The 22,402-nt window shown below is 42.6% G+C and overlaps 2 protein-coding genes across 2 annotated transcripts; both read right to left on the reverse strand.

The window, feature by feature from the left end:
* Positions 1-4,407: 4,407 nt before the first annotated feature.
* On the reverse strand, positions 4,408-12,175 carry LOC134050770 (solute carrier family 2, facilitated glucose transporter member 11-like). Its single transcript, XM_062504087.1, has 12 exons — positions 12,152-12,175; positions 11,112-11,210; positions 10,336-10,496; positions 9,741-9,865; positions 9,274-9,403; positions 8,524-8,672; positions 7,964-8,151; positions 6,869-6,979; positions 6,264-6,365; positions 5,866-5,941; positions 4,945-5,072; positions 4,408-4,614 (listed from the first exon to the last, which is right to left on the reverse strand). Exons 1-12 carry the CDS (start codon positions 12,173-12,175, stop codon positions 4,408-4,410), a joined length of 1,500 nt encoding a protein of 499 aa, XP_062360071.1.
* Positions 12,176-14,975: 2,800 nt separating this feature from the next.
* On the reverse strand, positions 14,976-21,970 carry LOC134050807 (solute carrier family 2, facilitated glucose transporter member 11-like). Its single transcript, XM_062504168.1, has 11 exons — positions 21,875-21,970; positions 20,898-21,058; positions 20,293-20,417; positions 19,255-19,384; positions 18,643-18,791; positions 17,668-17,855; positions 17,217-17,327; positions 16,491-16,592; positions 16,036-16,111; positions 15,575-15,702; positions 14,976-15,182 (listed from the first exon to the last, which is right to left on the reverse strand). Exons 1-11 carry the CDS (start codon positions 21,968-21,970, stop codon positions 14,976-14,978), a joined length of 1,473 nt encoding a protein of 490 aa, XP_062360152.1.
* Between the last annotated feature and the right edge of the window lie 432 nt (positions 21,971-22,402).

Raw genomic sequence — 22,402 nt, forward strand, 5'->3', positions numbered from 1 at the left:
TTCATGAGGTGTGCCAAAGAATTTTGTGTAAAGAGCTGAAAATCAGGTTTGGTTCTAAGCCAGCTTGAGCCACACTAAACTGCTCCTTGTGGATGACTGAAGCTATCTGCAGTGTAATTCTGCACTGAGAGAAACTCAGTGGTTTCTTTTAGATTAGATTTTGGTTTATTATAATCCAAAACTCAAAATTCTGAATTTAGAATATGATAAAGAAATATCATAAAGAAAATGTTTAGGTACCAAACACGTTTTCAGTGAAATCTGACAGGTAAACATAGCACATATTTTGTGTCACAATGACTTGTTTATTGCTGACTGCTCATATCACATTTTCAAGGTGATATAAGAGTGCCTCTTATTTGTGAAGATTCCACTTGTGTATGTGAAAAAATATTGGTATCTTTTCCCATAATAGAAAACAATAATTTGCCTTTGTTTTGCAGTCTGCAAGCATCAAGGTCTTTTATGACTTTAATACACGGTCTTTCTGCTGACCAGTTGGTGCAGGTGGTACTTCCTCAAGAGAAGTATTTCCTGGAAAGGAATGAGGTCTCTTCCTAAAATCTAACTTGCCAAATTCTTCAGTTATTTTCATAACAAGTTTTCCTTTGTCTCTGAAAGGAAAAGGAAGGAGGAAGATGTTGAGCTGATGAGGACCTCAGTAAAGATAAGGAGGCAGAAAGCAATGAGGTTTCCCTGGAAATAAATCGGAAAAAGAAAATGTTTTATTTTTTTGCTCCTCTTTTTACAGCATTTTGAACATGACGACAAAATGATGACAATGAGGCAAAGTTTAACTTCATAAAATCCAGTTTGTTTGGTTACTGTGACATGATACACTCCAGTTCTTAGGTGTGGAACAGCAATAGAAATAAAATAGTTAAAATTTTCTTCTTTCCTGAAGGCAAGCTAGGTAGGGTGAGAAGTCAACATAATTTGAGATGTCGCTTGCAGAAGTATGAGAGGAAGGCCTTGGAATTGGATTAGAGCAACTCACAAACATTAATATTGGCAGGTTAATCATCTACTCTCTGGTTTCTCAGTAACTGCAAGAGATGCAGCAAGAGTGAGTGTTTGGGAGAACAGGTCTCCTGAGGCCTGGCACTCAGGATTGGTGTGGTTTGGGAGGACGAATGCTTGAGGTTCATTAAGCCATGAAGCAGAGGAGGTGCCCAGCAAAGCAACCTGGCTTCTTGCAGGAGACCGTGGAGCTACAGCAGAGCCAGCGTGGCTGGACTTCATAGGAAAGGAATCCAAGGCACGTGTTTTTAAACCAGCCACGGTGCTGTGTGACAGGGATGAACAGTCCCTCCGCAGTGTTCCAGCTCTGCTTCTGCTGAGAGCAGTTCCTACAAAGGAGAGTGAAATCAGAGAGAAGGAGCTGAGACACGAAAGTGGAACTTACCGCAGCGGAGCACACCCCCGATCTGGTACAGTGCCAATGGGGAACACTGACCCCAACGGGTATTTTTCCATCTGTCTATTGAGTTAGCAGCTCTGTGGTTTAATGTCTGCTCAGCACAGTTCAGAGGTACTGTCACCTGCAACTGCATTTCACTGTGAAACCTGTGCAGAGGGGGAAAGAAGGGCATGGAAGAAGATAAATGTTACATTTGTAATCCATTTGGCCTCGTGCTGTTCCTATTGTCACACAGGAGACGCAGGCACTAGAAATTCCCCTTTGTAACACTGCAAGCTGAGCTGTCAGAGGGGGCACGGTGAAGAGGGCATGGAAGCACCTCTGCTGAGTGGAGTGACTGATGTGTTACCTGAGCGTGCCAACTCAGAGGAAGCTGCAGGCAAGCTCTTATCCTCTCCTTCTGCAAAGAGGAGTGGGTGGAAAGAGCTGGGAATGAAAAGTCAATGGAAAAAATTTGCAATATGATCTGGGACACATCCTTTACATTTTGATCCCACCATCAATGATTCTTGAAGATGCTCTATCTGCTTTCCTTATCATGGAGGAGGATTTGCTCACAGAGGTTTGGAAGGGATTTGTGAGGGGTCTAGCAGTTCCCAACACAAAGAACATTACAAACAACCACTGGTACTGAACAAGCACAGTACAAGCTCATCACAGAAGAAGCTGTGATATCATAGTCCCTGCATTTCTGGGATATTGGCTTGTTTGCTGATGCTTAAACCATCTCAGCAGAACATGCAAAGCATAAATGCAAAAAAAGATCAGCCAGATAAAGGTTCAGGGTTTTCAGTTTTTCTTCTCTTCTTCACAATAACTATACCAAACCAACCTTTTCAAATGTACCATTTCATAACATTATCATGCTACCAGCTAGGAGAGTAGCCGGATAGTGTCACGCTTGGACATGGAAGCAAGAAGGTAAAAAAGGTACAGAAATACCTCACCACCTAAGAAGTATAGGAATTTAATTTCTATTTTTTTTTAATTAGCTTTTCTAACCAGCTGGAACTTCCTTCAAAGTTTCCATTATTTGTCCCAGAACGTTAAGTCTGTGTCTTTTGGAGTTTTTTTATTTTAAATATTAGCTCTAATTTTAAAGGATTATCCCCTGCCTACCCTATTATTTTGGAAAAAAAAGTTAGGTAAATATGTAATGCACTGTCTTTAGGAATGGCAATTGCAACAGGCAACCTCTCAGTTCTTCTGAAAATTAATGCTAACAGCTGGTGCTGCCAGCTGCAGTACTCACCACTTCTGGAAGGAGCTTGTCCATCTTTATCAAAAGTGTGGCTGATCCCATGCAGACAGAACCCTGTCAGACTGAGGAAGTGTTTTCTCCCATGCCTCTTCTGCCCCTTCAGCTTAAGTAACCATCCTACTCTGAGGCTAAGGTTAATGTTTACTTGGTATGATTTCTGTTGATTTATGGTTTTTTGTAGCAATTGGACAGCACTTAAAATGGGTGGGTTAAAAATTTCAGTGCCTCAACAGGAGAGGGCCCTCTGAATGGAAACATTCAGTATCATGAGTGCTCCCTGTGTTGATACAGGCAGTGATAAAGGGAGTGAATCTAAAATCCAAATCAGATTTCAATTGCTGAAACACACACTGGCACTTTAATACCAGAGATTCTTCTGTGGTTATTCCTTTAGAAGCAGTGAGTATATTATTTGAAATTTTTTAATAGAAAACTACCTAAACAACCTAAAACTCAATTCAGATCTCAGTACAATGACAATAAATAAGAATGATTAAACTGCAGAAAGAAAGGACTTATGGTCCTGCTAAAGAGGAGGCATGAAATACCATTTGTAATCATGGCAGAAAAAGGAAAAATAATTTATCATCCTATACAAAGGTAGAAGAGTTTGGGGAGGGAAGTATCGATGACTGAGAGACAGGGACTACTGACTGGTGATCAGAATCCAGTTTTACTGTGAGCTACATATGCTTATTTTAGGAGGGCTAGTCATTTTTTTTAATGGTTTTAGGAGGGCTAATAATTTTTTACTACATTCATTGGGTTAAACATGACACAGACAAACTTTACATTTCCACATAATTCTATCTTCTTTCCTGTCACCAGTTTTGATCCAATCTTCTTGTAATCTTCGAAGCTCTCTCTGCTCTTGCCAAGGCATCTTGGCTATCAAACTGCATATGCTAGTTCAATCCAGAGTACTCAGTTTCAGCTGCCACAGGGAGTGACTGGACGCTGCAGTGGCCAGCAGGACTGGCAGCCCTGGGCAGCCCTGGGCAGGGCTGCTGTGGGGCAGAGCAGTGAAGTGTAGGACTGTGCTGGTGCGCAGCAGCGACGTGCAGCGTGTCCTAGAGCAGCACACAGCTGGCAGATACCGGCCGTCACAACTTCTTTCTGTTTGAGCAGTTACGTTCTTACAAAATGGGTTGAATTTTCAAGCTGTCTAATCTCTCAGTACTCTCTCAAAATATTGCTGTCTCCCTCCAGGCCTCTTTTCTTCCAGCTCTCAGCACTGCGTGTGTATTTGTTAACCTTTGTGCCATCCACGAGGTACCAGAATATATTACAAGAATTTCCTCCTGATTTTGCTACAACTGATCTGCATGGAGAGTGCAGTCAGTTTGCTCCAGAGGATGCAAGTGAGAGTTCTTCTGTACCAAATACCTGGGGATCAGTCCCTGACAGTCACAGAGACAATCAGGACATACAGTTACTTGATGCCAGCTCAAGGAAATAGATGTTCTTCTATCTGGTATTTGTATTCTGCCTAGTATTTGTTCATGTGCAGCTTTCACAATCAATACTGAGTCCTTTACAGTGTGATAGCATAAAGAAATGACATGAAAATTGTTTGCAAGAACTATGGCTGTTTAATCCCGTCTTCATCCTGCTCTTAATCCTGCACAGAACTTTCTTGCTGCTTTAAAATTACAGCAATGGAGAAAAACTGGAAATACAATTGGCATGTTATGCCTGAACAGTGGAAATTACTTATGGTGGCTTATCAGAGCTTGGTGCAAAATGTCTTTTCTTCAGCAGGATACATCTCCACAGGCTGATGATGTTTCCTCTTAAACTGGCAGGTTTTGAATTTTTCTGTGATTTCAGAGGTTGACTTCCCTTTTGTTTCTGGGAGGAAGAGGTAGATAAGAACCGCTGAAATGAGCAGGACAGCAATAAAGATGAGGAAGCAGAAAGGACCAAGAAGCATCTGGAGATAAAAATTAGAACAAGATGAGTGATTTCTTTGGCAACATTTGCCCCTATAAATTCTTGAAACTTGTTGATTTGTTCCTGTGAAATAAAGAATAGGCTCATTTTACAGAAACAACATTTATTTATCTTTTCCATCTGTTCTTGGGGCAGCAGGTGGTTTCTTGAATACTGGGAAGTATTTTATATAAATGGCCTGCCATAGCAATAAGGGATTCACAGTTTTGATCATCTACAAGTCATTTCATCCTACTCCCTGTCGAGATCAGCCTAGAAATCCAGATTAAATTGAGAGAGTCAAAGAGAAGATTTGAATCAAATTACATACTACAGCAAAAGGGAAAATCATTCCAGTGAAGGTGAGGCCTAGCCAAATGACAATTCCACCAATTACAAAAGCGGAGGCCCTTGTTGAGAGGGTGAAGATTTCATTCATGACAGCTATAACAACTCCAGCTGAGGAAAAAAAAAAAAACCAACATAAAAAAGTGATAGAAACATTGTTGTAATTCACCATTTCCCATAGAAGATACCTCAGCTTTGCTACTATGGGAATTCTGTTGTGTTTCCCAGACATTCATGGTTGTCAGGTACAACCCCTAAAATACTAAAGGACGACATTTGAATTGGGAGACTTTAGTAACTACTGGTTGTGTTTAGTCAGAGAACTTTCAGAGTAAAGCCTGGTCTTAGGTGAGTGAGGTTCTACGAGAGAGCTGTAGGTTTGGGACTGGTGTTGCTGATGTAGGTGATGAAGGGTGATATTAAGAGAGGACAAGCAAGGACGGAGCAGTGCTAAGAGACAGATTATGCATGCTGTCAGTCTTTCATGCAGTAGGATTTTACAGGTAAGTTGAGAAAATTCTGGTATTTTAGAAAAGCCTACCTCTGCCCTTTGACAGAGATTGGCCGTCTGAAACTGTATGCACTGAACAGTATTCACACCCTGCAAAACAAGTCTTCATGATTTGATTGACAAGAATTTATTTGGTTTGAACCTCTAATCCAGTGAGAGAAAACAGGGTCCTGTTTCATTTGCTGTGAATGATTTAATATAATTTGTTAAAGAAATTGTTTCTTGGGTAATTAATTCATCAAAAACTGAGATTCCCTCAATCTTAGTCTCAATTAAGCTGCTAATTTTCAAAGATATACTCACACATTCTAGTTCTACTTCCCTACATTCATGGCCTGGCTTTTCTTTTCCCTGTGGTCCAAGCTTTCCTGTTGCTTTTATTGTGGTACTCACCTGGTCCTATTCCATAAGCAATGATGAACAAAAAGATGAGAATAACACTGCAGTAACGCAACCAGAGGAACTGATCCTAGACAAAGGCGAAGGGAGGGAAGAGAATGAAAATTCATTTTATAGCTGTAACACATCTGATCCGAGCACAGGAACAGCAATTTTTGTGAAAAAGCCCATGATGCTGAGCTGTGTAATGGATGCTCTCTAGACCTGCTTATCTTTCTTTACTGAACACAGTGGAAGGCCAGAAGCAGCTCGCGGTGTCACGTCTGCAGACACGAGCTTGTACTTAGAAGCCATTCTGACCTGCTGGGTTGGACATGAAGGCTAAGGCTGACTCTGCTGTCCTGCACAGAGAATTCTGATGCAGGTCTGCTCCCGGAGAGACATTTGCTTACACTCAGCAGAAGGCTTGTTTCAAGCAACACCAGTATCAGTGCCATCAGAAAATAACCACCACACAGGAGCGTTCGGCGTCCAAACCGATCGATTATGGAGCTCTGAGGAATAGAAAAAAAATTGTATATTGCTGGAAGCATGGCAAAATCCAACTGTGAGCCATCCAACAAATCAAGCATTCTCCTTGATTTCTTTTTACTTCAGAGAACACAAATCTTATTGGTACCAACTTTGTTGTTTATTGAATTCCTTCTACACTCTCTACACTATGGATTACCATCACTGTCCAGCTACTTCTTAAACACTGTAATCAACAGAAGCATGAAGCAACTCCATTTGAATATATAGATATACATAAATATATGAAAATTAGTACTTTTTTGTGTTTGAATGACACTTCATAAGGGGTTCTTATAAGAAATTAAGATGAATGAAGATGGGATGAAACACATGAAAGTTTGGACAAAATTTACAGTAGATGATAACCACCACTGTAGGGATTTATGCAGCACCACATAAAAATTCTTTGGTTCATAGGGAGAAGATTCATTTGCTTCAAGGAAGAATACTTTAATTATTAAAACCCCAGGAAGCTCTGACTTACACAGAACATGATAGAGATGAGTTCAGAGATTGAAACCCCTAGAGATACATATGGGATTATGCTTTCCTGCAGGTTGGCTGTCAAAAGAATTTCTGAGGTGTAAAAGGTGATCTGGGAAATAAGAAAAATAAAGCACAGTTAATAGGTGTGATATGTGCTTATCCAGCATCACTTAGAACTAGATTTGTCATCCCTGCAAAACCAGCAGTACATTCTCGGCCATAATAGGGCCATAACTGCTCCAGATGTGAGAAATGAAAAGGTTAATGGCAATCAAGGAAACAGATTTGTAAGGGGGAAAAAAGAAAGGGAAAAAAATGTAGTTGAAGGAGCATATTGACTGTAAGACATGGGGAAAAGGTGTCATTTTGGCAAAAAGGAAAAGGAAAGGGACAAGACAAGAGAAAGAAAAGCAAATCTCAGTCTTAGCACACCATACATTGTCAAGCAAACAGTTGATTCTGTTGCCCTTTTCCAGCTGCTAAACAGAAGCTGCTCATCTGCAGAGTCCCTGAGGCAGTGGGCACCATTTTCCTGCCAGCAGAGTGCAGAGAGAACTCCACTGCTGGCAGCTGGAATGAACCACCTCCAGCACAGGCTGGACCAGGGCTTATGAAGAGAGACCCCAAGACAAGTGATAACATGAGAGGGAATGACTGCCAACCTGGGCTGCACTGGGCTCTGCCAGCTCTACGTGGAAACAGCTGAAAAGATGGATGAATGTCCTTTCTCAAATGAAATGAAACTGGATGGCAATAGCTGGCCATCTGCTTCTGCAGAAGTCAAAGAAAGTGGTACTGGGTTGTTGTAAGCCTTAGGATACTTGTAACCCTTTACAGGTTCTTTGGTTGTACTGCCAGGGGAATGAAGGCAACAGTGCCCTTGCAGGAACTTAGGCTGAGCTGGAATCTTGTATTCCCACCTGAGAAGCTCCCTAAAAATTATCAACAATACTGGGGATGATACCACAGATGTCAGCCAGTGGGCTCTGTGTGAGGAGGAATAATGTAGACCCAGAGGAAAGGGACAAGTTGGCACTGTGGCACTTTGGACACTTAAGAGCAGATCCAAGCATGGAAGTAGGGCATACTCAACTGCACTGAGGCCACAGAGCTGCAGACTCAGCAAAAGGAGGAGCATGGTGCACAGCTGTGGATACACAGATCGTTCTCTCAGCACCTCTAGGACATTCATTACTTTGGTGCCTTTTGTCATAGCCTTTTCCTTCATCAAGTCATCAAATTCTGTGTGATAATTCCCTTCTCCCCAGAGTTGCTTCATGGCTACAGAAGAGACAGAATGAAGTATACTGCTCCATCATTTGATCCACTCATAATTCTGTGTTTTTCAACTTTTAATGATGCTGAACATTTGTAGTTGAGTCCTTCGATTCATGCTTCGATTCATCGGTTACTGAGCAAAGGACTGGAAAGAACATCACTTACTGGAACATGGTGAAACCTCCCTGGAAAATGCTGTAGCAGTTAGGGGTAGATCTTAAATGTCTCTGATGACTCTGCTTGGTCTGGAGGATTTTTATCATGTAATTATCAAGAAAGCTGTAGCTGGCTAATAGAAAAGCCAATTCCTGCTATTAGCTTCACTTTCCCAAGACATATGATTTAACAAACTGAGGATCTAAAGTTTTATTTTACCTTTCAAGCAACCAGCTTTGTCTTCTTTTTGCATCAAGAGGTAGGGTGGGGACTCAGGAAAGAATGGCAAAAAGAGCAGTTGTATTAATGCCACCAACCCAGAGAAGGACAATAGCACATTCCACATGTCTTCAGTTCCTAAAAGACCTCTATGAAAGCATGTTAGAATCAATTTATAGTCCAGTAAAATTACACTTTATAACTAAATTGGTATTTTCTAAGCTAGCTAAAGAGACACAAAATACATACAGTCATTGAAAAGTTCATTTGAAAGAGATGATGTTTAGGTTAGTGATAGGAAAAATAGACAAATACTTTATTTCTTCTGCAAGACTGACATTTTTCTTAGACTTCTAATTTCTGAAGGTCAGAATATTCCCAGAACAGCTCTCTGAACCAACACGGCAATTCTGCACGAGCTTATCAAGTAATCAGCAAAACTTTTAGATCTCATAAATTTACTAAGAGTATTTACATACAATCTTTTCTTATTAACTTCAGCAGAGAGACTGCACCTCCAGAGATGGAGTCATCCTTTCTCATGAGGAAGGCCTTTCTCTCCCCAGGGAATGACATGGAAACCTCAGGAACTTGTATACGGTAGATACCTCCTTTTTGACTGCTGTAGCTGAGCAAAATAAAACCCTACCCTCGGTGTATGTCTGTTTCCAGGACTGGAGAACAACACTTTCCTTCTATATAGAAGAAAAAATAAACATAAAACAGGCTGAGAAGGAGTAGCACAAGCACCTTAATCCAAGAATTCTTGCTACAGTTTTTCCGAGTGCAAGAAACACTCTGGAGGTCACATTTATAAATCCACGTAGCTTCTTAGGTGAGATCTCTCCAGCATATTGAACATGGGCATTCATATGTATTCCTAAAGGGAGAAGACAGGAGAGTGCTAAAGCCGTGGAAAGAGAGAGGCTCCCTTTTCAGTTCCTTTTCAGCTCTCTCCTCTCTCTTCTGAACCCTTTCCCATACTTCCTCTGCAAAAATGGGCTGAAAATGTACCTTTTCCTTTAAGTGAGACATTTAGCTGGTCCATCAGATCTCTCTACAAGTCCTCCTGAAGGCAAAGGACAGCTCATCTTACCTTGCTCCAATCTGTTCCTTGTTCCACTGGGTTACAGCTCATTCCTGGGTACTCCCAGCAGGAAGGTTTCTGTATCCACCCCAAAGAAGTCACATTACCATGGAATAGTGGGGAGTCCTACCAGCAGCGATGCCCTCGAGGAAGCGCCCAGCCAGGATCATCTCAAAAGACTTGGCTCTCTTACTGAAGCCAGTGTGCAGCGTGGCTATTATTAGCACCACATCGTTGAGAAGTAGACATTTCTTCCTGCAAGAGCAAACAACACGTGGGCATGAGCCACGTTTTGCTTTTTCTTCTTTGACTGATGTCTGACTCTTCTCCTCTGGGTTTACAGACTGAAGCCATGGCCATGTTTAAACCCATTGCTTATAGGACAACCAAATCTGGTTGTGAAAAGGCACGATGTCTTTGCAGAGGAGTGCAAAGGGAAAAGCTAGATTCCTCTTACTCGCTGTGTGAGGCTGAAGGAAACTCCTGTAGGGTAAAATGTCAGCAAAAATATGGGAATTGGATGTCAACAAAAGCTGTGACAAGGGAATCAGAAATATCTGCATGTTCTTGTCTCTCCTATGTACCCAGGTGTAGTTTTACATGCTGGGTAAATTCTGAAGCAGCAGGGGGCAGTGAAATTCTGGTATCCCTTCTTTAGCTGGATAATATTTAATAGCTTCCCCTGTTGCAGCCCTGCGTAGTGAGACACTAGGAAATGTACTTACTTTCCAAATGTTGCAGTCAGGTACCCGCTCCACAGACACCCTATCATCCCACCAATGCAGTACACAGACACGATGAAGGACCACAGCAGCAGCAGGGTCTCCTGGGACAGCGCAGAACCATATCGCTCCAGCCAAGTTTCATTGACAAACTTCTGAATATACTGGGACAAAAAAGAGATTTTTGTTCCACCAAGGCACTAATCATAATGTTCTTCATGACGCTAACAATTGAAAAAGAAAATAGATTGATAGTCGTGACTAAAAGCGTGACTATAGGATACTGTTTGCAAATAAGGATTGATGTTTCCTCTCATACAGTGTAATAGTGTACAAGCATCTTTCAAAATTTAATTATACTCTTTAGTGTGTTGAATCCTACCTCTCCCACACCAAAAAATTAGGACCTTATATCCGTTATAGTGAAGTGCAAATGTTCTTGTGGCCAGTAATGGATATAAAGAAAAAAGGGGTGAGCTGAAGGCTGACTCTTTTAGCTACTTTTGGTATTCCTTTTTTTTTCTCCATGGCATAAACTTTAAGGAGTTATCTCAGTATGTTGTTTGCACAAAATTCTATGGGAAGTAGTCTTCAGAGCACAGCTCCTTGCAATTATGCAAACTTTGACAGTGACAGTATGGCTTTGGAAACAGCTGGGAACCAACTGTAATACCTAATAGCAATACCTGAGAGCTTTTGTAAAGCATCTGCAAAGTGTAAGGTCTAAGACCATGAGGAACAGTTAGAGATGGGATTTTCTTTTCTCCAGCTTTGCCTACCGGAGAAGTGTAATTGATCACAGACATTTGAAAACCAGAGAGGTGGGTTCCACCAATTCCCAGCACCACAATCATTAGCCATAGCCTCCGGTACTGAACCTGCCAAAGAGAATGAAACACATCCTAAGTTCCTGATACCAGCACACCTTTCAGACCATGAGATAATTTACAGCACCTTATATCTTCACATTTCTATGACTAAGAAACCGTTAACATTCAAAAACCCATCTTGAATTTTACAATAATCAAGTAAAATTCATTTGTTAAGTTGTAAAAATGCAAATCTTCTCATTCTGCTATGCTCCTCTCCTGGTTATTAGCAATATGAAAAGATACATTCTCTAATTCTGCTAGTTCTGCTAACCACAGGAAACAAAAATCATGAAAGCCTTGTTGAGATCATTTGTGTTTACTTTTGTAGTAGACAGAAGCTACAGCTTTCTTGAATCCCTTTATGTTTTCACCTTTGCCTTCTCAGGGACAGTGTTCACCATTTTCCAGAAATGACTCAAGTCTGTCCTCTCAAAATTATTATTTTTTTTTTTTTTTTACATTTCACTTTTATCTACCCTGTATGAAATGACATTTTTAGAGGCCCTATCTGAATGAGTCCTATTGTAAATGCTGTGTTTCTATGATATACACTGAATTTCAGAACATTTCTCACAAGCACATGTTTTCAGGCATTTAGTCAGGTCACACTTTAAACTGGTGAGTATCTTTGATTGTCCATGAGGGTACAGAGCAGTAGAGTGGGAGAGATTTTTGTGTTCTGTGTTTTTCACTGATACTATGTTCTCTATCTTCCCCCGAATTCCCATCTTTCCTGGTTTCCCAGGTCCTCTTTTAAACCTCTCACTGTTTTGCATTTCTAATGTATTTTCTGCAAATGCCATTTAATCAGTCATTGCTCAACCAGTGTTGTCCCAAGCTCTGTTACCCATCTTTATTACAAGAAAGAATTATTCCCTTTGCTGCAATCTTAAAGACCATGCTGCTGTCAGTGACTTGGGCTAGAACACAAGAATTTGGATACTCACCAGGTCTGAGAGGAAACCAGCCATTTCCCCTTGAAACCCTGCCTGCTCTGAGAGCCCTTGTCAAGTCTGCCAGATGTGAGAGATGGGTTCCACACTGAGATTATAAGAGTTTGGGATCACAGCACAAAAGATAATTTCTAACTATGTGGCTTTTAGCAATTTGTGTCCTCCCCTGACACTGGCCAGGGCCTCTTCTTGCTGGTTTAATTATTCTAAGACCCAGATATCACAAGCTGATTACAACACTGGTAAATGTTTATCCTTCTTGAATTGGGAGCACTCACCCTTACTCACACTGCTAAAACCCCTGTGTGTTTCTGCAGTGTGAGGAGTCAGTGCCACCATCTTCCCTTCAGTGGAGCAGAGTCCTTCTTCACCTCTCTGAAAAGCAGCTTGGGCAGGGGAGGTTTTCCCTCCCTCCAGTCTACAACAGGCTGCTAGAATAATGCCTCTTCTTGCCTGCTGGAAGATTTATAATTGCTTGAACAATTTCCCAGATGCATGAAATGAAGTATTGGAATATTGGCATTCTGTGTCTCTGTTAACACCCAGTTCTTTAGAGAGGCTCAGAGTTTAGTTTTTCCAGAACCCTTCAGAAGCCTCTCTGTAACAGTGGAATTGACCCACTGTGTGCCAGAGCAAGATGCTACATCTCAGTGAGCAAGGAGCTGATGAGCCTGGAGGAACTAGACCGGAAAGGAAGATTTTTCTTTGAGCTGAGGATGGAAGGACAGACACATATGGCAGCCCTGGACCTTTCTGGAGAGGTTTCTGTACATTGACTGTGGCCTGTTTTTAACATCTGGTTGATCAAACTGTCCCTGCAGTGCCCTGTTCCTCTTCCTCCTGTTGTCTGTGTCCCTCCCAGGATACTCCTACTGCTGTCTCATTTTCATCTAGCCTCACACTCTTGTTCAGTGCTGTATGATGGGAAAAGCCTTAAATGCCTAGTACAGTTTTTATTTATTTCTCTAAAGAAGTGGACAAGATGCATCCCTCCACCTAGGATTTGAACACTCCAAGAAATGTCCTTTTTCCAGACCCAGTATGGAGCTCACCCAATTCCCTGGACTTGGAAGGATTTCATTTTCAGAGATGCCCTGTGCTGCACTTGTGTGATCCTGGATCCTGGAACTGCAGATTCACAACTACATCTTCAACTTTTATTCCCGATCCACGATAATTTATGGCAGTGTCAATGATTTACCAAACTTTCCCTCTTGTGGACAGCCTTTAGTAGGAGGGGACAAGAAGGCAAGTTGAACACAATCATGCTGTAGAAAGACGTGTATAAGGAAATGAGTTGTTAATGTCTTGTAAGACAGTAAAAACTTCCTCATTGGGAACCAGCAAGTTTGAGGAACACCAAACCAAATAAGGACCTTTAAAATAATCAATCACCTAATATTTTATTTTCAAACTACTTCTGATGCTTCCTTTTTTTTCCCCTGCATTTTTGACCAGGAGAAGGAATGTATGGTTATTAGAATGGCACTGTGCAATCAATGATCTCAAACCTTGAAACAATAAATTTTATCTAATTTTTTTGGTAGTATGATGATTGTCATGGGAGGGATAGCTGCGTTGGGAAAGTTCCCTGCTCCTGGCATTAGCTTTTGGTACTGCCACAACAACTGCTGGAGGATGATGTGAAGATAAAATAATGGGAGCCTTAGGCTGTGAAAGAAACTGCTGCTCAATATTCAGATCCTTTTCCAAAATTTATTGTGCAGCATCTGCATCAGTTGGTAGTGAAGGTCTCATCTCCAAAACAAGAGACACAGTATTCCTTGACTCCAAAGACACTGCCCCAGAAGATGGGGTCTCCTCTGTCCCTGACTCTTCATTCAATGAAGATCAGTCCAGACACAATCAGAAGGATGTGTTTCCCTAGTCACTGATTTTTTATTTCCTTGTCAGAAAACTGTAAGGCATAAAAAAGACCAAAAATGTGTCATGCCATATAGCAATGAACATAAATGTGAAGCCGTGCTTATGAGGTTATAGAATGAAACTGTGAGTATTCAGAGACCTGGAAAGAAAAGCAAACAGTCACACATATGGACTAAATTCTTCAAGAAAGGTGTCCCTCTTCTCTGTCCCATCAGTAGCAGTTACTGTCAGGGCTGAATCCCACTGAAACCCAGTGTTCTCCAGGCTGAAGAGACACTACACAGTCATTGTCAATGAAGGAGAATCTGCACACTGGATTTGCCCACTCATGATTTCCTGCTGCTCTGCTTTCTTTGCTCATTGCTTCCTTTCAGTGCTGACATATCCATGTTTTGCCCAGGAGAAACATCTCCAAGACTGTAAACGTGGGGGAAGCATTGTATACGGATTCTGCCTGCAAGGCACTCTTCTTTCACTGGATTAAAGAGCTAAACACTTCTTCTCCTGTGAAGCTTCTTCTCTGGGAAAAGTCATCAGCACCGACTTGTTAATGGGAACAGATAATTTCAGTGTCAAAACTCTGTCTTCTTTGCAAGTTTGCTGTACCTCTGGACCTTCCAGAACCTCCCTTCTCCCAGCTGTGGAGTCCTGCTTCTGCCAGGAAAATAGCTGATCCTGTGTTTTCAATTTACAACTGCAAGCTTGGAGGGACTGACAAAGATCTTATTTTCTCTACAAACTGTGTTAATACTTTTTTCTACAGAGGAGTTAATTCAGCTCATACTTCAGAAGCTGGAGAGAACCACCAAGTTCATGCTGCACCCTGTACTGAAGGTGATTTTTTGGTGGATCTATGGATTCTCTCTTGCTTAGTGAGACTTCTGGGCAGTACAGTAATAAAAGAGCAACATATTAAGGGGAGGGTTTGTTCTTAAAGCCTAGTAACAGCCACCACTGAGCAGTTACTCTGCTGTAGGGCTGCCTGCCCCTTCTTTCCACGGTAGTTCAGGTGGTTGAACTCCTCCATGACCTGCAGCATGCTCTTTCCTTTGGTCTCTGGCAGCACCAGGAGTACAAAAATAGCCATGGACAGGCAGTATGTCAGGAAAATGATGAAACAGAAATTACCAAGACCTTCCTACAGGAAAACAAAGAGGAAAAAATGCGTTCATAAACATTTATCTTGCTTTCTTTCTCTTATGTTACAGAGTTTCTGGGTTTTCATTTACTAAAAGAACTTGGTCAGAGACTGAGTTGCTATAAATCCTGCTTCAAATGACATCTGACAGTGTTGGTGTCTCCATCACCATGTCTGTGTTGCTTATGCCATTCTAACTTGTGTAGAGTTAGAAGCATTTTGTGGGCTTGCTACACTTCCAGTAAATACCTGGTTAAAAAGGAAGAGGTCACCAGAACTGAGATTAATTTGGGCTCTGGCCGTTGCATGAAGTGTTGATAAGAGAAGCATGCTCTGGGTTCAAGAGGGGTCTAACGTCCTCTGAACTGAATCAAACACCCTACTTTGCTTACCACAATGAAAGGGAACACAAGTCCAAGGACAAAGAGTTGGATCCAGTTTGTAACACCATTAAAAACATAAGCAGTTGGTCTGTATGACTGAATAAATATTTCTGTGATCAAGGGGCATACTACTCCACCTGAAAAAAATATTGAAGAAAGAAGGAAGCTTAGAAATTTTGCAAGATGCTTCCATATCTCATACTTCATTTTGCTGCATAAGTTAATGGCTTTAAGTGGCCAGGAAGTGTCTGAAGTGGTACTTGGCTCTTCAGAAAAAAGGCATGTAGAAATGCAACAAGAAATGAATTTTACCTCCTACCACAATTTGGAGGGAAATATTGACACCTGCACTGAATCAGAAGTAGGGATTCATGCCTATTGTGGAACAGTATGCCTGGGATTGCACCTAAAGGCTGCAGTGAGGAAGGAATGAGTGAATAAATGAAACCATTCCAGTAGAAAATACCAACCTGGCCCAATGCCAAAGCTCATGATGAAAATAAAGACAAGTGCAACAGAGCAGTATGGTACCCAGAAAAAGGAGTCCTGTGGTAGGAAATGAATACAAATAAAATCAGAAATCAACATTTTATTTATCTATTACAAATCTATCTATCAATCTATCTATCTATCTATCTATTCATTACAAGTGTTCATCACTACTAAGAATGTCAATGCTTAACATAGACCTATTTCCTCTACTTTCAGAAATTTCATGAGACAGCCTTGGCAGTGATCTTGGCTGTATAAAGCTCCTGTCTTTAATCCATACGTACATGGCTGGGAACAGACCTCTATGAATATGATGGTTAGCCCTAAAAATACTTCTACTCACTAAAAAGTGATTTTTGGGGAGGGAAATAGTCCTGATATCTGTCATACAATAGAACATGGGCACAGTTTTAATACATCAGTGGGGTCTTACCTGCAGTGAGAGCGTGACTGTGAGGAGCCCTAGAGCCAAGGCCATCACCGTGTAGTTTTTCCACAGCAGTGTCTTCCTCCCTGCACGCTCAATGAGGAAGCCCTGCAAGCAGGAGGAGATGCTGCCAGCTCCGAGGGACAGCTGAGGGAGGGCACTGGTGAGCTGCTCCAGGCTCTGCCTTCACTGGCCGGGCAGGGAATCACTGGGGGACTGGGCACTGGGAGGTAGCACCTTCTCTGGGAGCGTGAGGAAAGGCAGCTGGGGGACCTGAGCAGGAGCAGGAGCTGCGGGGAGGAGCAGGAGGTGCAAGGTGCAGGGCTGCAGGGAGCACTGGTTGGGGAGAGGAGGTCAGAGATGGTGTTCTGCAGGCAAAGCCAGGCAGGAGAGCAGAGTGGGAATGCTTACACTGTTAATCGCTGTGATTCCTACAGCCCTGAGTCCTACTGACAAATGACATCTGCTCTTCCTCCTGGGGGCAGATGGGATTCCCAAGGCTGGCCCAGAATGGATTGTGATTTTGACAGAAGGACTCTCTACCCTTTCCAAAAGCTCAAAAGAAATGTCCCTGTTCGCAGGGTGTGGGAAGAGGGCTTTGGGGAATCTGATAGGTTCTGTGGTTGATTTGTTGCAAAAATTTGATTCCTGAAGCTCCATTTACAATATTTCTAAAGATCAAAATGAGCAGTGCATTACAACAGAACAAAATTCATCTGAAAAGCCACTTACACACAGAACTGTGGAGAGGATCTCAGCAGTCCCTACTCCCAGGGAGACATAATGGGTTTGTGAAGGGGGGATTCCAGCCTTTGTAAAGATACTGTATGCATAAGAGTAAACCTGGAAAAAATAGACATTTGTGGAAGCTGTACACATGTGGCTATGTTTACACTAGTGTCTGTCTTTTTGGATGGAAAATAACTAACCAGACCTTAACAAAATAGAAAATCATCTTATCATAACAGGGTAATCCATAGAAATATCTTCAGAAGACACTTGCTAAAACACAGCTCTCCACTTATCCCAGGTCCCAAACTTCCAGGGGAATGGATTGTAATAAATAGGAACAACAGATCCCTCCTTAAGGCTCTGTTGCAGTCATTCCCAGCTCCTTGCAGAGGTTACTTTTGCTGAGAAGCTTGCCAGCCAAGCAGAGGGCAGAGCAAAGCACTGCACGTACCACGTTGGCCCCGATGAGCTGCATGCAGGAGACCACGAGGAACAGAGTGATGAGCTGCCAGCGCACTGCCCTGTCCCGCAGCAGGTCCCAAACACTCTTGGCCTTCTCCCCACGGATGGCTTTCTGCTCTGACATCATGTCATCTATTTCAGCCATGTGGTCCCCATCTCCCCAGAGCTGCTTCACAGCTGGAAGGACAGGAGAGGTGACCAAGCTCACCAGCACAGACATGAATCCAGATTATTTCCTGCTTTGCAGAGTATCTGATTAGAACTTCATGCTCTGTTCTTGCATGAACTTCCTAGAGTTCTGGGCTCAAATATGACACAGGTCCATATCATTGCTGTCTGTTTTTACCCATAAACGTTAATATGACCTCACCTTTGGCCAATAGCTGTTGACAGTCTTTCAATATAAGTCACTCCTTAATTCTTACCAATCCTTACCTGAATACCCTCCTGCTAAAGGGGCAGTTCTAGTGAACACTCCAAAACACAGACAAGATAAAACGACTCCTACATATAAAACAGAAAGTTTACATCCAAGGAGTTCTATCTTTTGATGGTTAAATACCCACAGTAGCTGTTGCTCAGTTTCTGTCAGTAGCTGCTGTTAGGGTTACTGAAGAACTGGAATGCTTACAGATACAGCGTGACAGGGCAGAGCCTCTCTCTCTCCTACAGAGAAAGTACTTTATCAGTACTCTGACAGTTCAGGGCAGAATCTGCATTGCTGCAAATACAAGCTGTGTGTGATCACCTCCCTTGGAGGACCCTGGCGGAGGGTAAGAGAAATACCAGTGCCGAGAGAGCACTAATATCCAAACAGAGGAGGCTGACTTTCATTTAAGCTGAAGGTGCTTTCAGAGCCAAGACACCAAGAGTCTTTTCCCCACCTCTCTTCCAGGCTCATCTGGGGCTTTACTGTGTTTTCCCCTTTTTCCTGAAATGAATGATTTATGGATCATTTCCTTACCTTTGATGCATCCTTCCTTGTCCTTTTGGTCAATGAGCAGGTAGCGAGGAGAGTCTGGGAAGAAGGGGAGGGTGAGAAGCTGAACAAGGGCAGGGACTGCATTGGCTGCCAGGAGAATTGGCCAGAGAGCCTCCACTCCAAGAACTTCTCTGGAACAAAAGCAGCAGGGTGAGAGGGGCTGAGGAACCGGGTGTGCTGGCCATGCGAGGAGTCACAGACACAGGATCATCCCCCCAGCCCTGCCGGGTGTGTCCCGGCAGCTCCCACGCAGGAGTCTCCAGCAGGGAGTGCGGAGCGCATCGCCTGCAGCACGGGAGCGATGTTGGCTCCTGCTGCTCAGTGCTGGGCACGGCAAAGGCACCCGTGTCCTCCTGCAGCAGCTGAGGGCTCACAGCCACCCACAGTCCCAGCACAAGTGCTGAAGGAAAACCTGCAGGGGCTGATCCCTCTGTTTCTGATCCAAGTAAGCTCACATCACCACCGTTACAAGATCCATGAGTTATCAGACTGGTACTGACAGCCCCAAATAGCAGCCGCTGCACACAGGTGTGCATTGATACATGCATGTATTTTAATAATGGAAGAAATTGAGTATGTTTTAGACTCTCTTACCTGAGACCCAGAGCAAATCCTATAAATTTCCCAGCAGCAATGGAGGTAGAAGCTGTAATGGCGACCAGCCCTCGGAGCTTCCGTGGAGCACATTCCCCAGCATACATGATATGGACGTTCTGAGCTAAACCTGCAGTCACAAAGGACTGTTAGGGCAATGCAAATCCTTCCAGGTCTGATGTTTTGGAGGGGACTGCTGTGGACACTGCCTGTAGGGGTTGGCTCTCAGATACGTTTTTATCTGTGCTGAGGATGTGGCTGCCGGACATGTAGCATGTGCCCCCATGCCATGGCCTTGTGTCTTTGATAAATATTTCACTAAGTAAGTATGGGAAATCTGTCCTTCAGCAGGCTGGCCTTCTCTTACATTGTTTCCTACAGCCCCATACGCAGACAGGACTGTGGTTACTCCCTCTAGTCTTAGATGATATTTTTCAGTGGCTATTCAGATGCTATGTGCTTTATTTTCTGCTTGAAACCACCAGCTTGGCAAATGCTGTACATTCTGTTTGCTCAGTGAATTAATTAATATTTATCCCCTCAATGTTTTTTTTCTGGTTTATTATCTTTATCCAGCTGCTCAGGGATCAAAAGCACTGGCAGAATGTAACCTTCTGAGGCATCTGGAAACTAGAATTGAAAATTCTAATCAAATTGGCTTGAAAACCATTCCCTTGTCTGTAGTGTGGAGGGCAACATCAGCCACAGTGAAAAGCACCAGGAACAACAGAGGTCAGTTCTCTATTGAGTGAGCATACTTCCCTGAAATATTGCATGTTTTGGCTTATCAGAAGTTGGTAGTACCTTTTGTATGGACTGGATGTAAAGATAGAAGAGAAATGGAGATGCCATACATTACTAAATTAATTATATTTGTGGTTTCTTATTTAGTTAAAAATGCACTCAGCAATCATGTTCTCTGCAGAATGTAGTAAAAAAAAAAATCTGTGATCTGTTTACTCAGGCTGGTGAATCCCCGTGACCCTCAGTTACTGCTCTTCCCACTATTGGATACCACAGGTAGGAATGCCAATTTACCTCCACAGACTCCAGAAAATAACCTTCCAGCCATGATCATCTCAAAAGATCCACACAGCCGGCTGAGTCCCATCAGAGCTGCACCCAGCAGAGCAGGGATGTTGGCAAGCAGCAGGGCCTTCTTCCTGGAATTCATTCAAATTAATGAGAGCATAAATACTGCCCTTGTCTCATTCACAGTCTGACAGGAGTGGCATGAATTGCACCATGGTTACAGACTCAGTGCTGGCTTCTGAGGTCAGCTGAAGTAAATGGGAAATGGCAATGAGTAAACTTGTCGCAAACTTTTAAGTTAGTTGAAGATTTTGATGCCTCTATTGGAGTCAATATCTACGCTGGAGAGCAAGCTTTCTGTATGGTTGCCTCTGAAATTCTTTTTAAAATGCGCATACTTCCTGTATGACTTCCCTGGGCTGGATTTGCTTTGGACTTTATAAGGGAGAGGGTATGATTTTCCTTCTGATCATTGGCAAATTTTCCATCCTGTTTCTTCACTGGTCTTTAATTGGAATGCCACATTATAAGCAGTGCTTCTCCCAAGACACATTTTATTTTTCTGCAGTTGTGGGTGTAAACAGAAGGAATGGTGTAACCACTCTTCCTACCTTCCAAACCTAACAGACAAGTACCCAGCAGATGAGGAGCCCAGAAGCCCACCGATGCTGTAAATGGACACAATAAAGGACCACATCAAAGTGATCATCTCTGCACTGGGAGAGGAGCCATATCTCTTCAGCCAGGTCTCACGGATGAAACTTTGGATGTACTTTAAAAGAAAAAAAACAAAACAAAACAGTGGATTCAACCAACATGTGTTTGCATAATTGCACTGCTTTTTAAATTCTCTTACCTGCTTATCGGTCTTTTTGATATATTTCTATCAATAACCTTGGTTGAAATCTTAGCCCCAGTGAAACCAATGGGAATTTTGCCATTAACATCCCTGAAGCTGATGTTTTAGCAATGAGGTCCAATGAAAAAATATATCAATATTAAGTATCAGCTGTGAGTGCCAGTAAGAGAATGACGGCCTGGTCTTCTGTTTCTGTCCTAAACCCTGATTTTTTTTCTCTACCTGATCTTTTCCTGCCATTCCTGCTCTCTGTGGTAATAGTGTGAGCTGAGTGTCCTTGGTACCATTCAGGATGACAAACACCTTCCCCAGTTTTCCTTTTCCAGCCAGGTTTGAGTGCTGACCTCAGCTCTGGAGCTACAGTCCTTCCCTGCCCTATTTCACCTTACAGCCACTTGGAAATAGAGTGTGGGGTCAAGCACATGGTACAAGGGACTCCCTGAGCGATAGAGAGAGGAGAATGCCCTGGGAGCAATCCCACCCAGTAAGTGGAAAATGGCTGACTTTATGGATATCATTCATCCTTCCATTTTCCAGTTCTGTCACATCAGACAGGAATTAAAACCTCATGAAACACAAGAGCAGTAGCAGCTACTCTTAGAACTAAGAAACCACAATAAATCTAATTTTGAAAGCACAAGTAAATATTTAGGCACTGCATATAGAGGCACAAATGCTGGAGAACAGTGAAATCCTGGTAGCTCACTTCTTTGAGCTCTCCATGCTTACCTCAGCAGGAGAATTGATAATGGAGACCTGCAATCCATAGTGGAAAGCTCCAGTAATGCCCAGGACAAAAGCCAGGAGAAAAAGGTTGTAGCTCATTTTCTTGCAGGAAATAAAAACAGCAAACAAAGTGGTTCAGCTATCCAGTCATGCCTCCAAATGCCCTGTGTTTCCCTTGGGAGCTCTGACAATCTAAGCAATGCCACACATCTGCCTCCTGCTCCTTGGTCCTCTGAGACTAAGGAGCCAGCAACAGGACACCACAGCTACTAAAGCACAGGAGCTGAGAACTCTGAGTACAAACCAAGCTCACAGGTGCCTCCCAGAACCCAGTTACACACTTCAGTGCTTCTGTCTTCAGCTTTGGCCATCCTAATCTGCACTGTCATAGTTGTGGGAGCATAGTGCAATGTGCAAGCATTTTATGGACAATTCTATCTATTTGTCTTTTCTCCTCATCCTTTCCCACTTGTTATCTTACCTAAATGAATGTTTTGCTCAGTGACTTGGCTGAGACTAGATAAACATTTG

Source organism: Cinclus cinclus, chromosome 17 (genome assembly GCF_963662255.1).
Source record: "Cinclus cinclus chromosome 17, bCinCin1.1, whole genome shotgun sequence".
Taxonomy (NCBI): Eukaryota; Metazoa; Chordata; class Aves; order Passeriformes; family Cinclidae; genus Cinclus; species Cinclus cinclus.

Excerpts from the sequence above, each read along its gene's own strand:
- LOC134050770 (XM_062504087.1), bottom strand. The coding sequence starts at position 12,175 with ATGGCTGGTTTCCTCTCAGACCTG. Across the intron at positions 8,152-8,523 it reads CAAAGCTGGTTGCTTGAAAG|CCATGAAGCAACTCTGGGGA; the intron begins GTAAAATAAAAC and ends TCTCTTCTGTAG. Across the intron at positions 6,366-6,868 it reads TCATCTCTATCATGTTCTGT|AGCTCCATAATCGATCGGTT; the intron begins GTAAGTCAGAGC and ends TCTATTCCTCAG.
- LOC134050807 (XM_062504168.1), bottom strand. The coding sequence starts at position 21,970 with ATGAGCTACAACCTTTTTCTCCTGGCTTTTGTCCTGGGCATTACTGGA. Across the intron at positions 21,059-21,874 it reads TTATCAATTCTCCTGCTGAG|TACATCCAAAGTTTCATCCG; the intron begins GTAAGCATGGAG and ends TTTCTTTTAAAG. Across the intron at positions 15,183-15,574 it reads TTGTGTTCCCTTTCATTGTG|GAAGGTCTTGGTAATTTCTG; the intron begins GTAAGCAAAGTA and ends GTTTTCCTGTAG.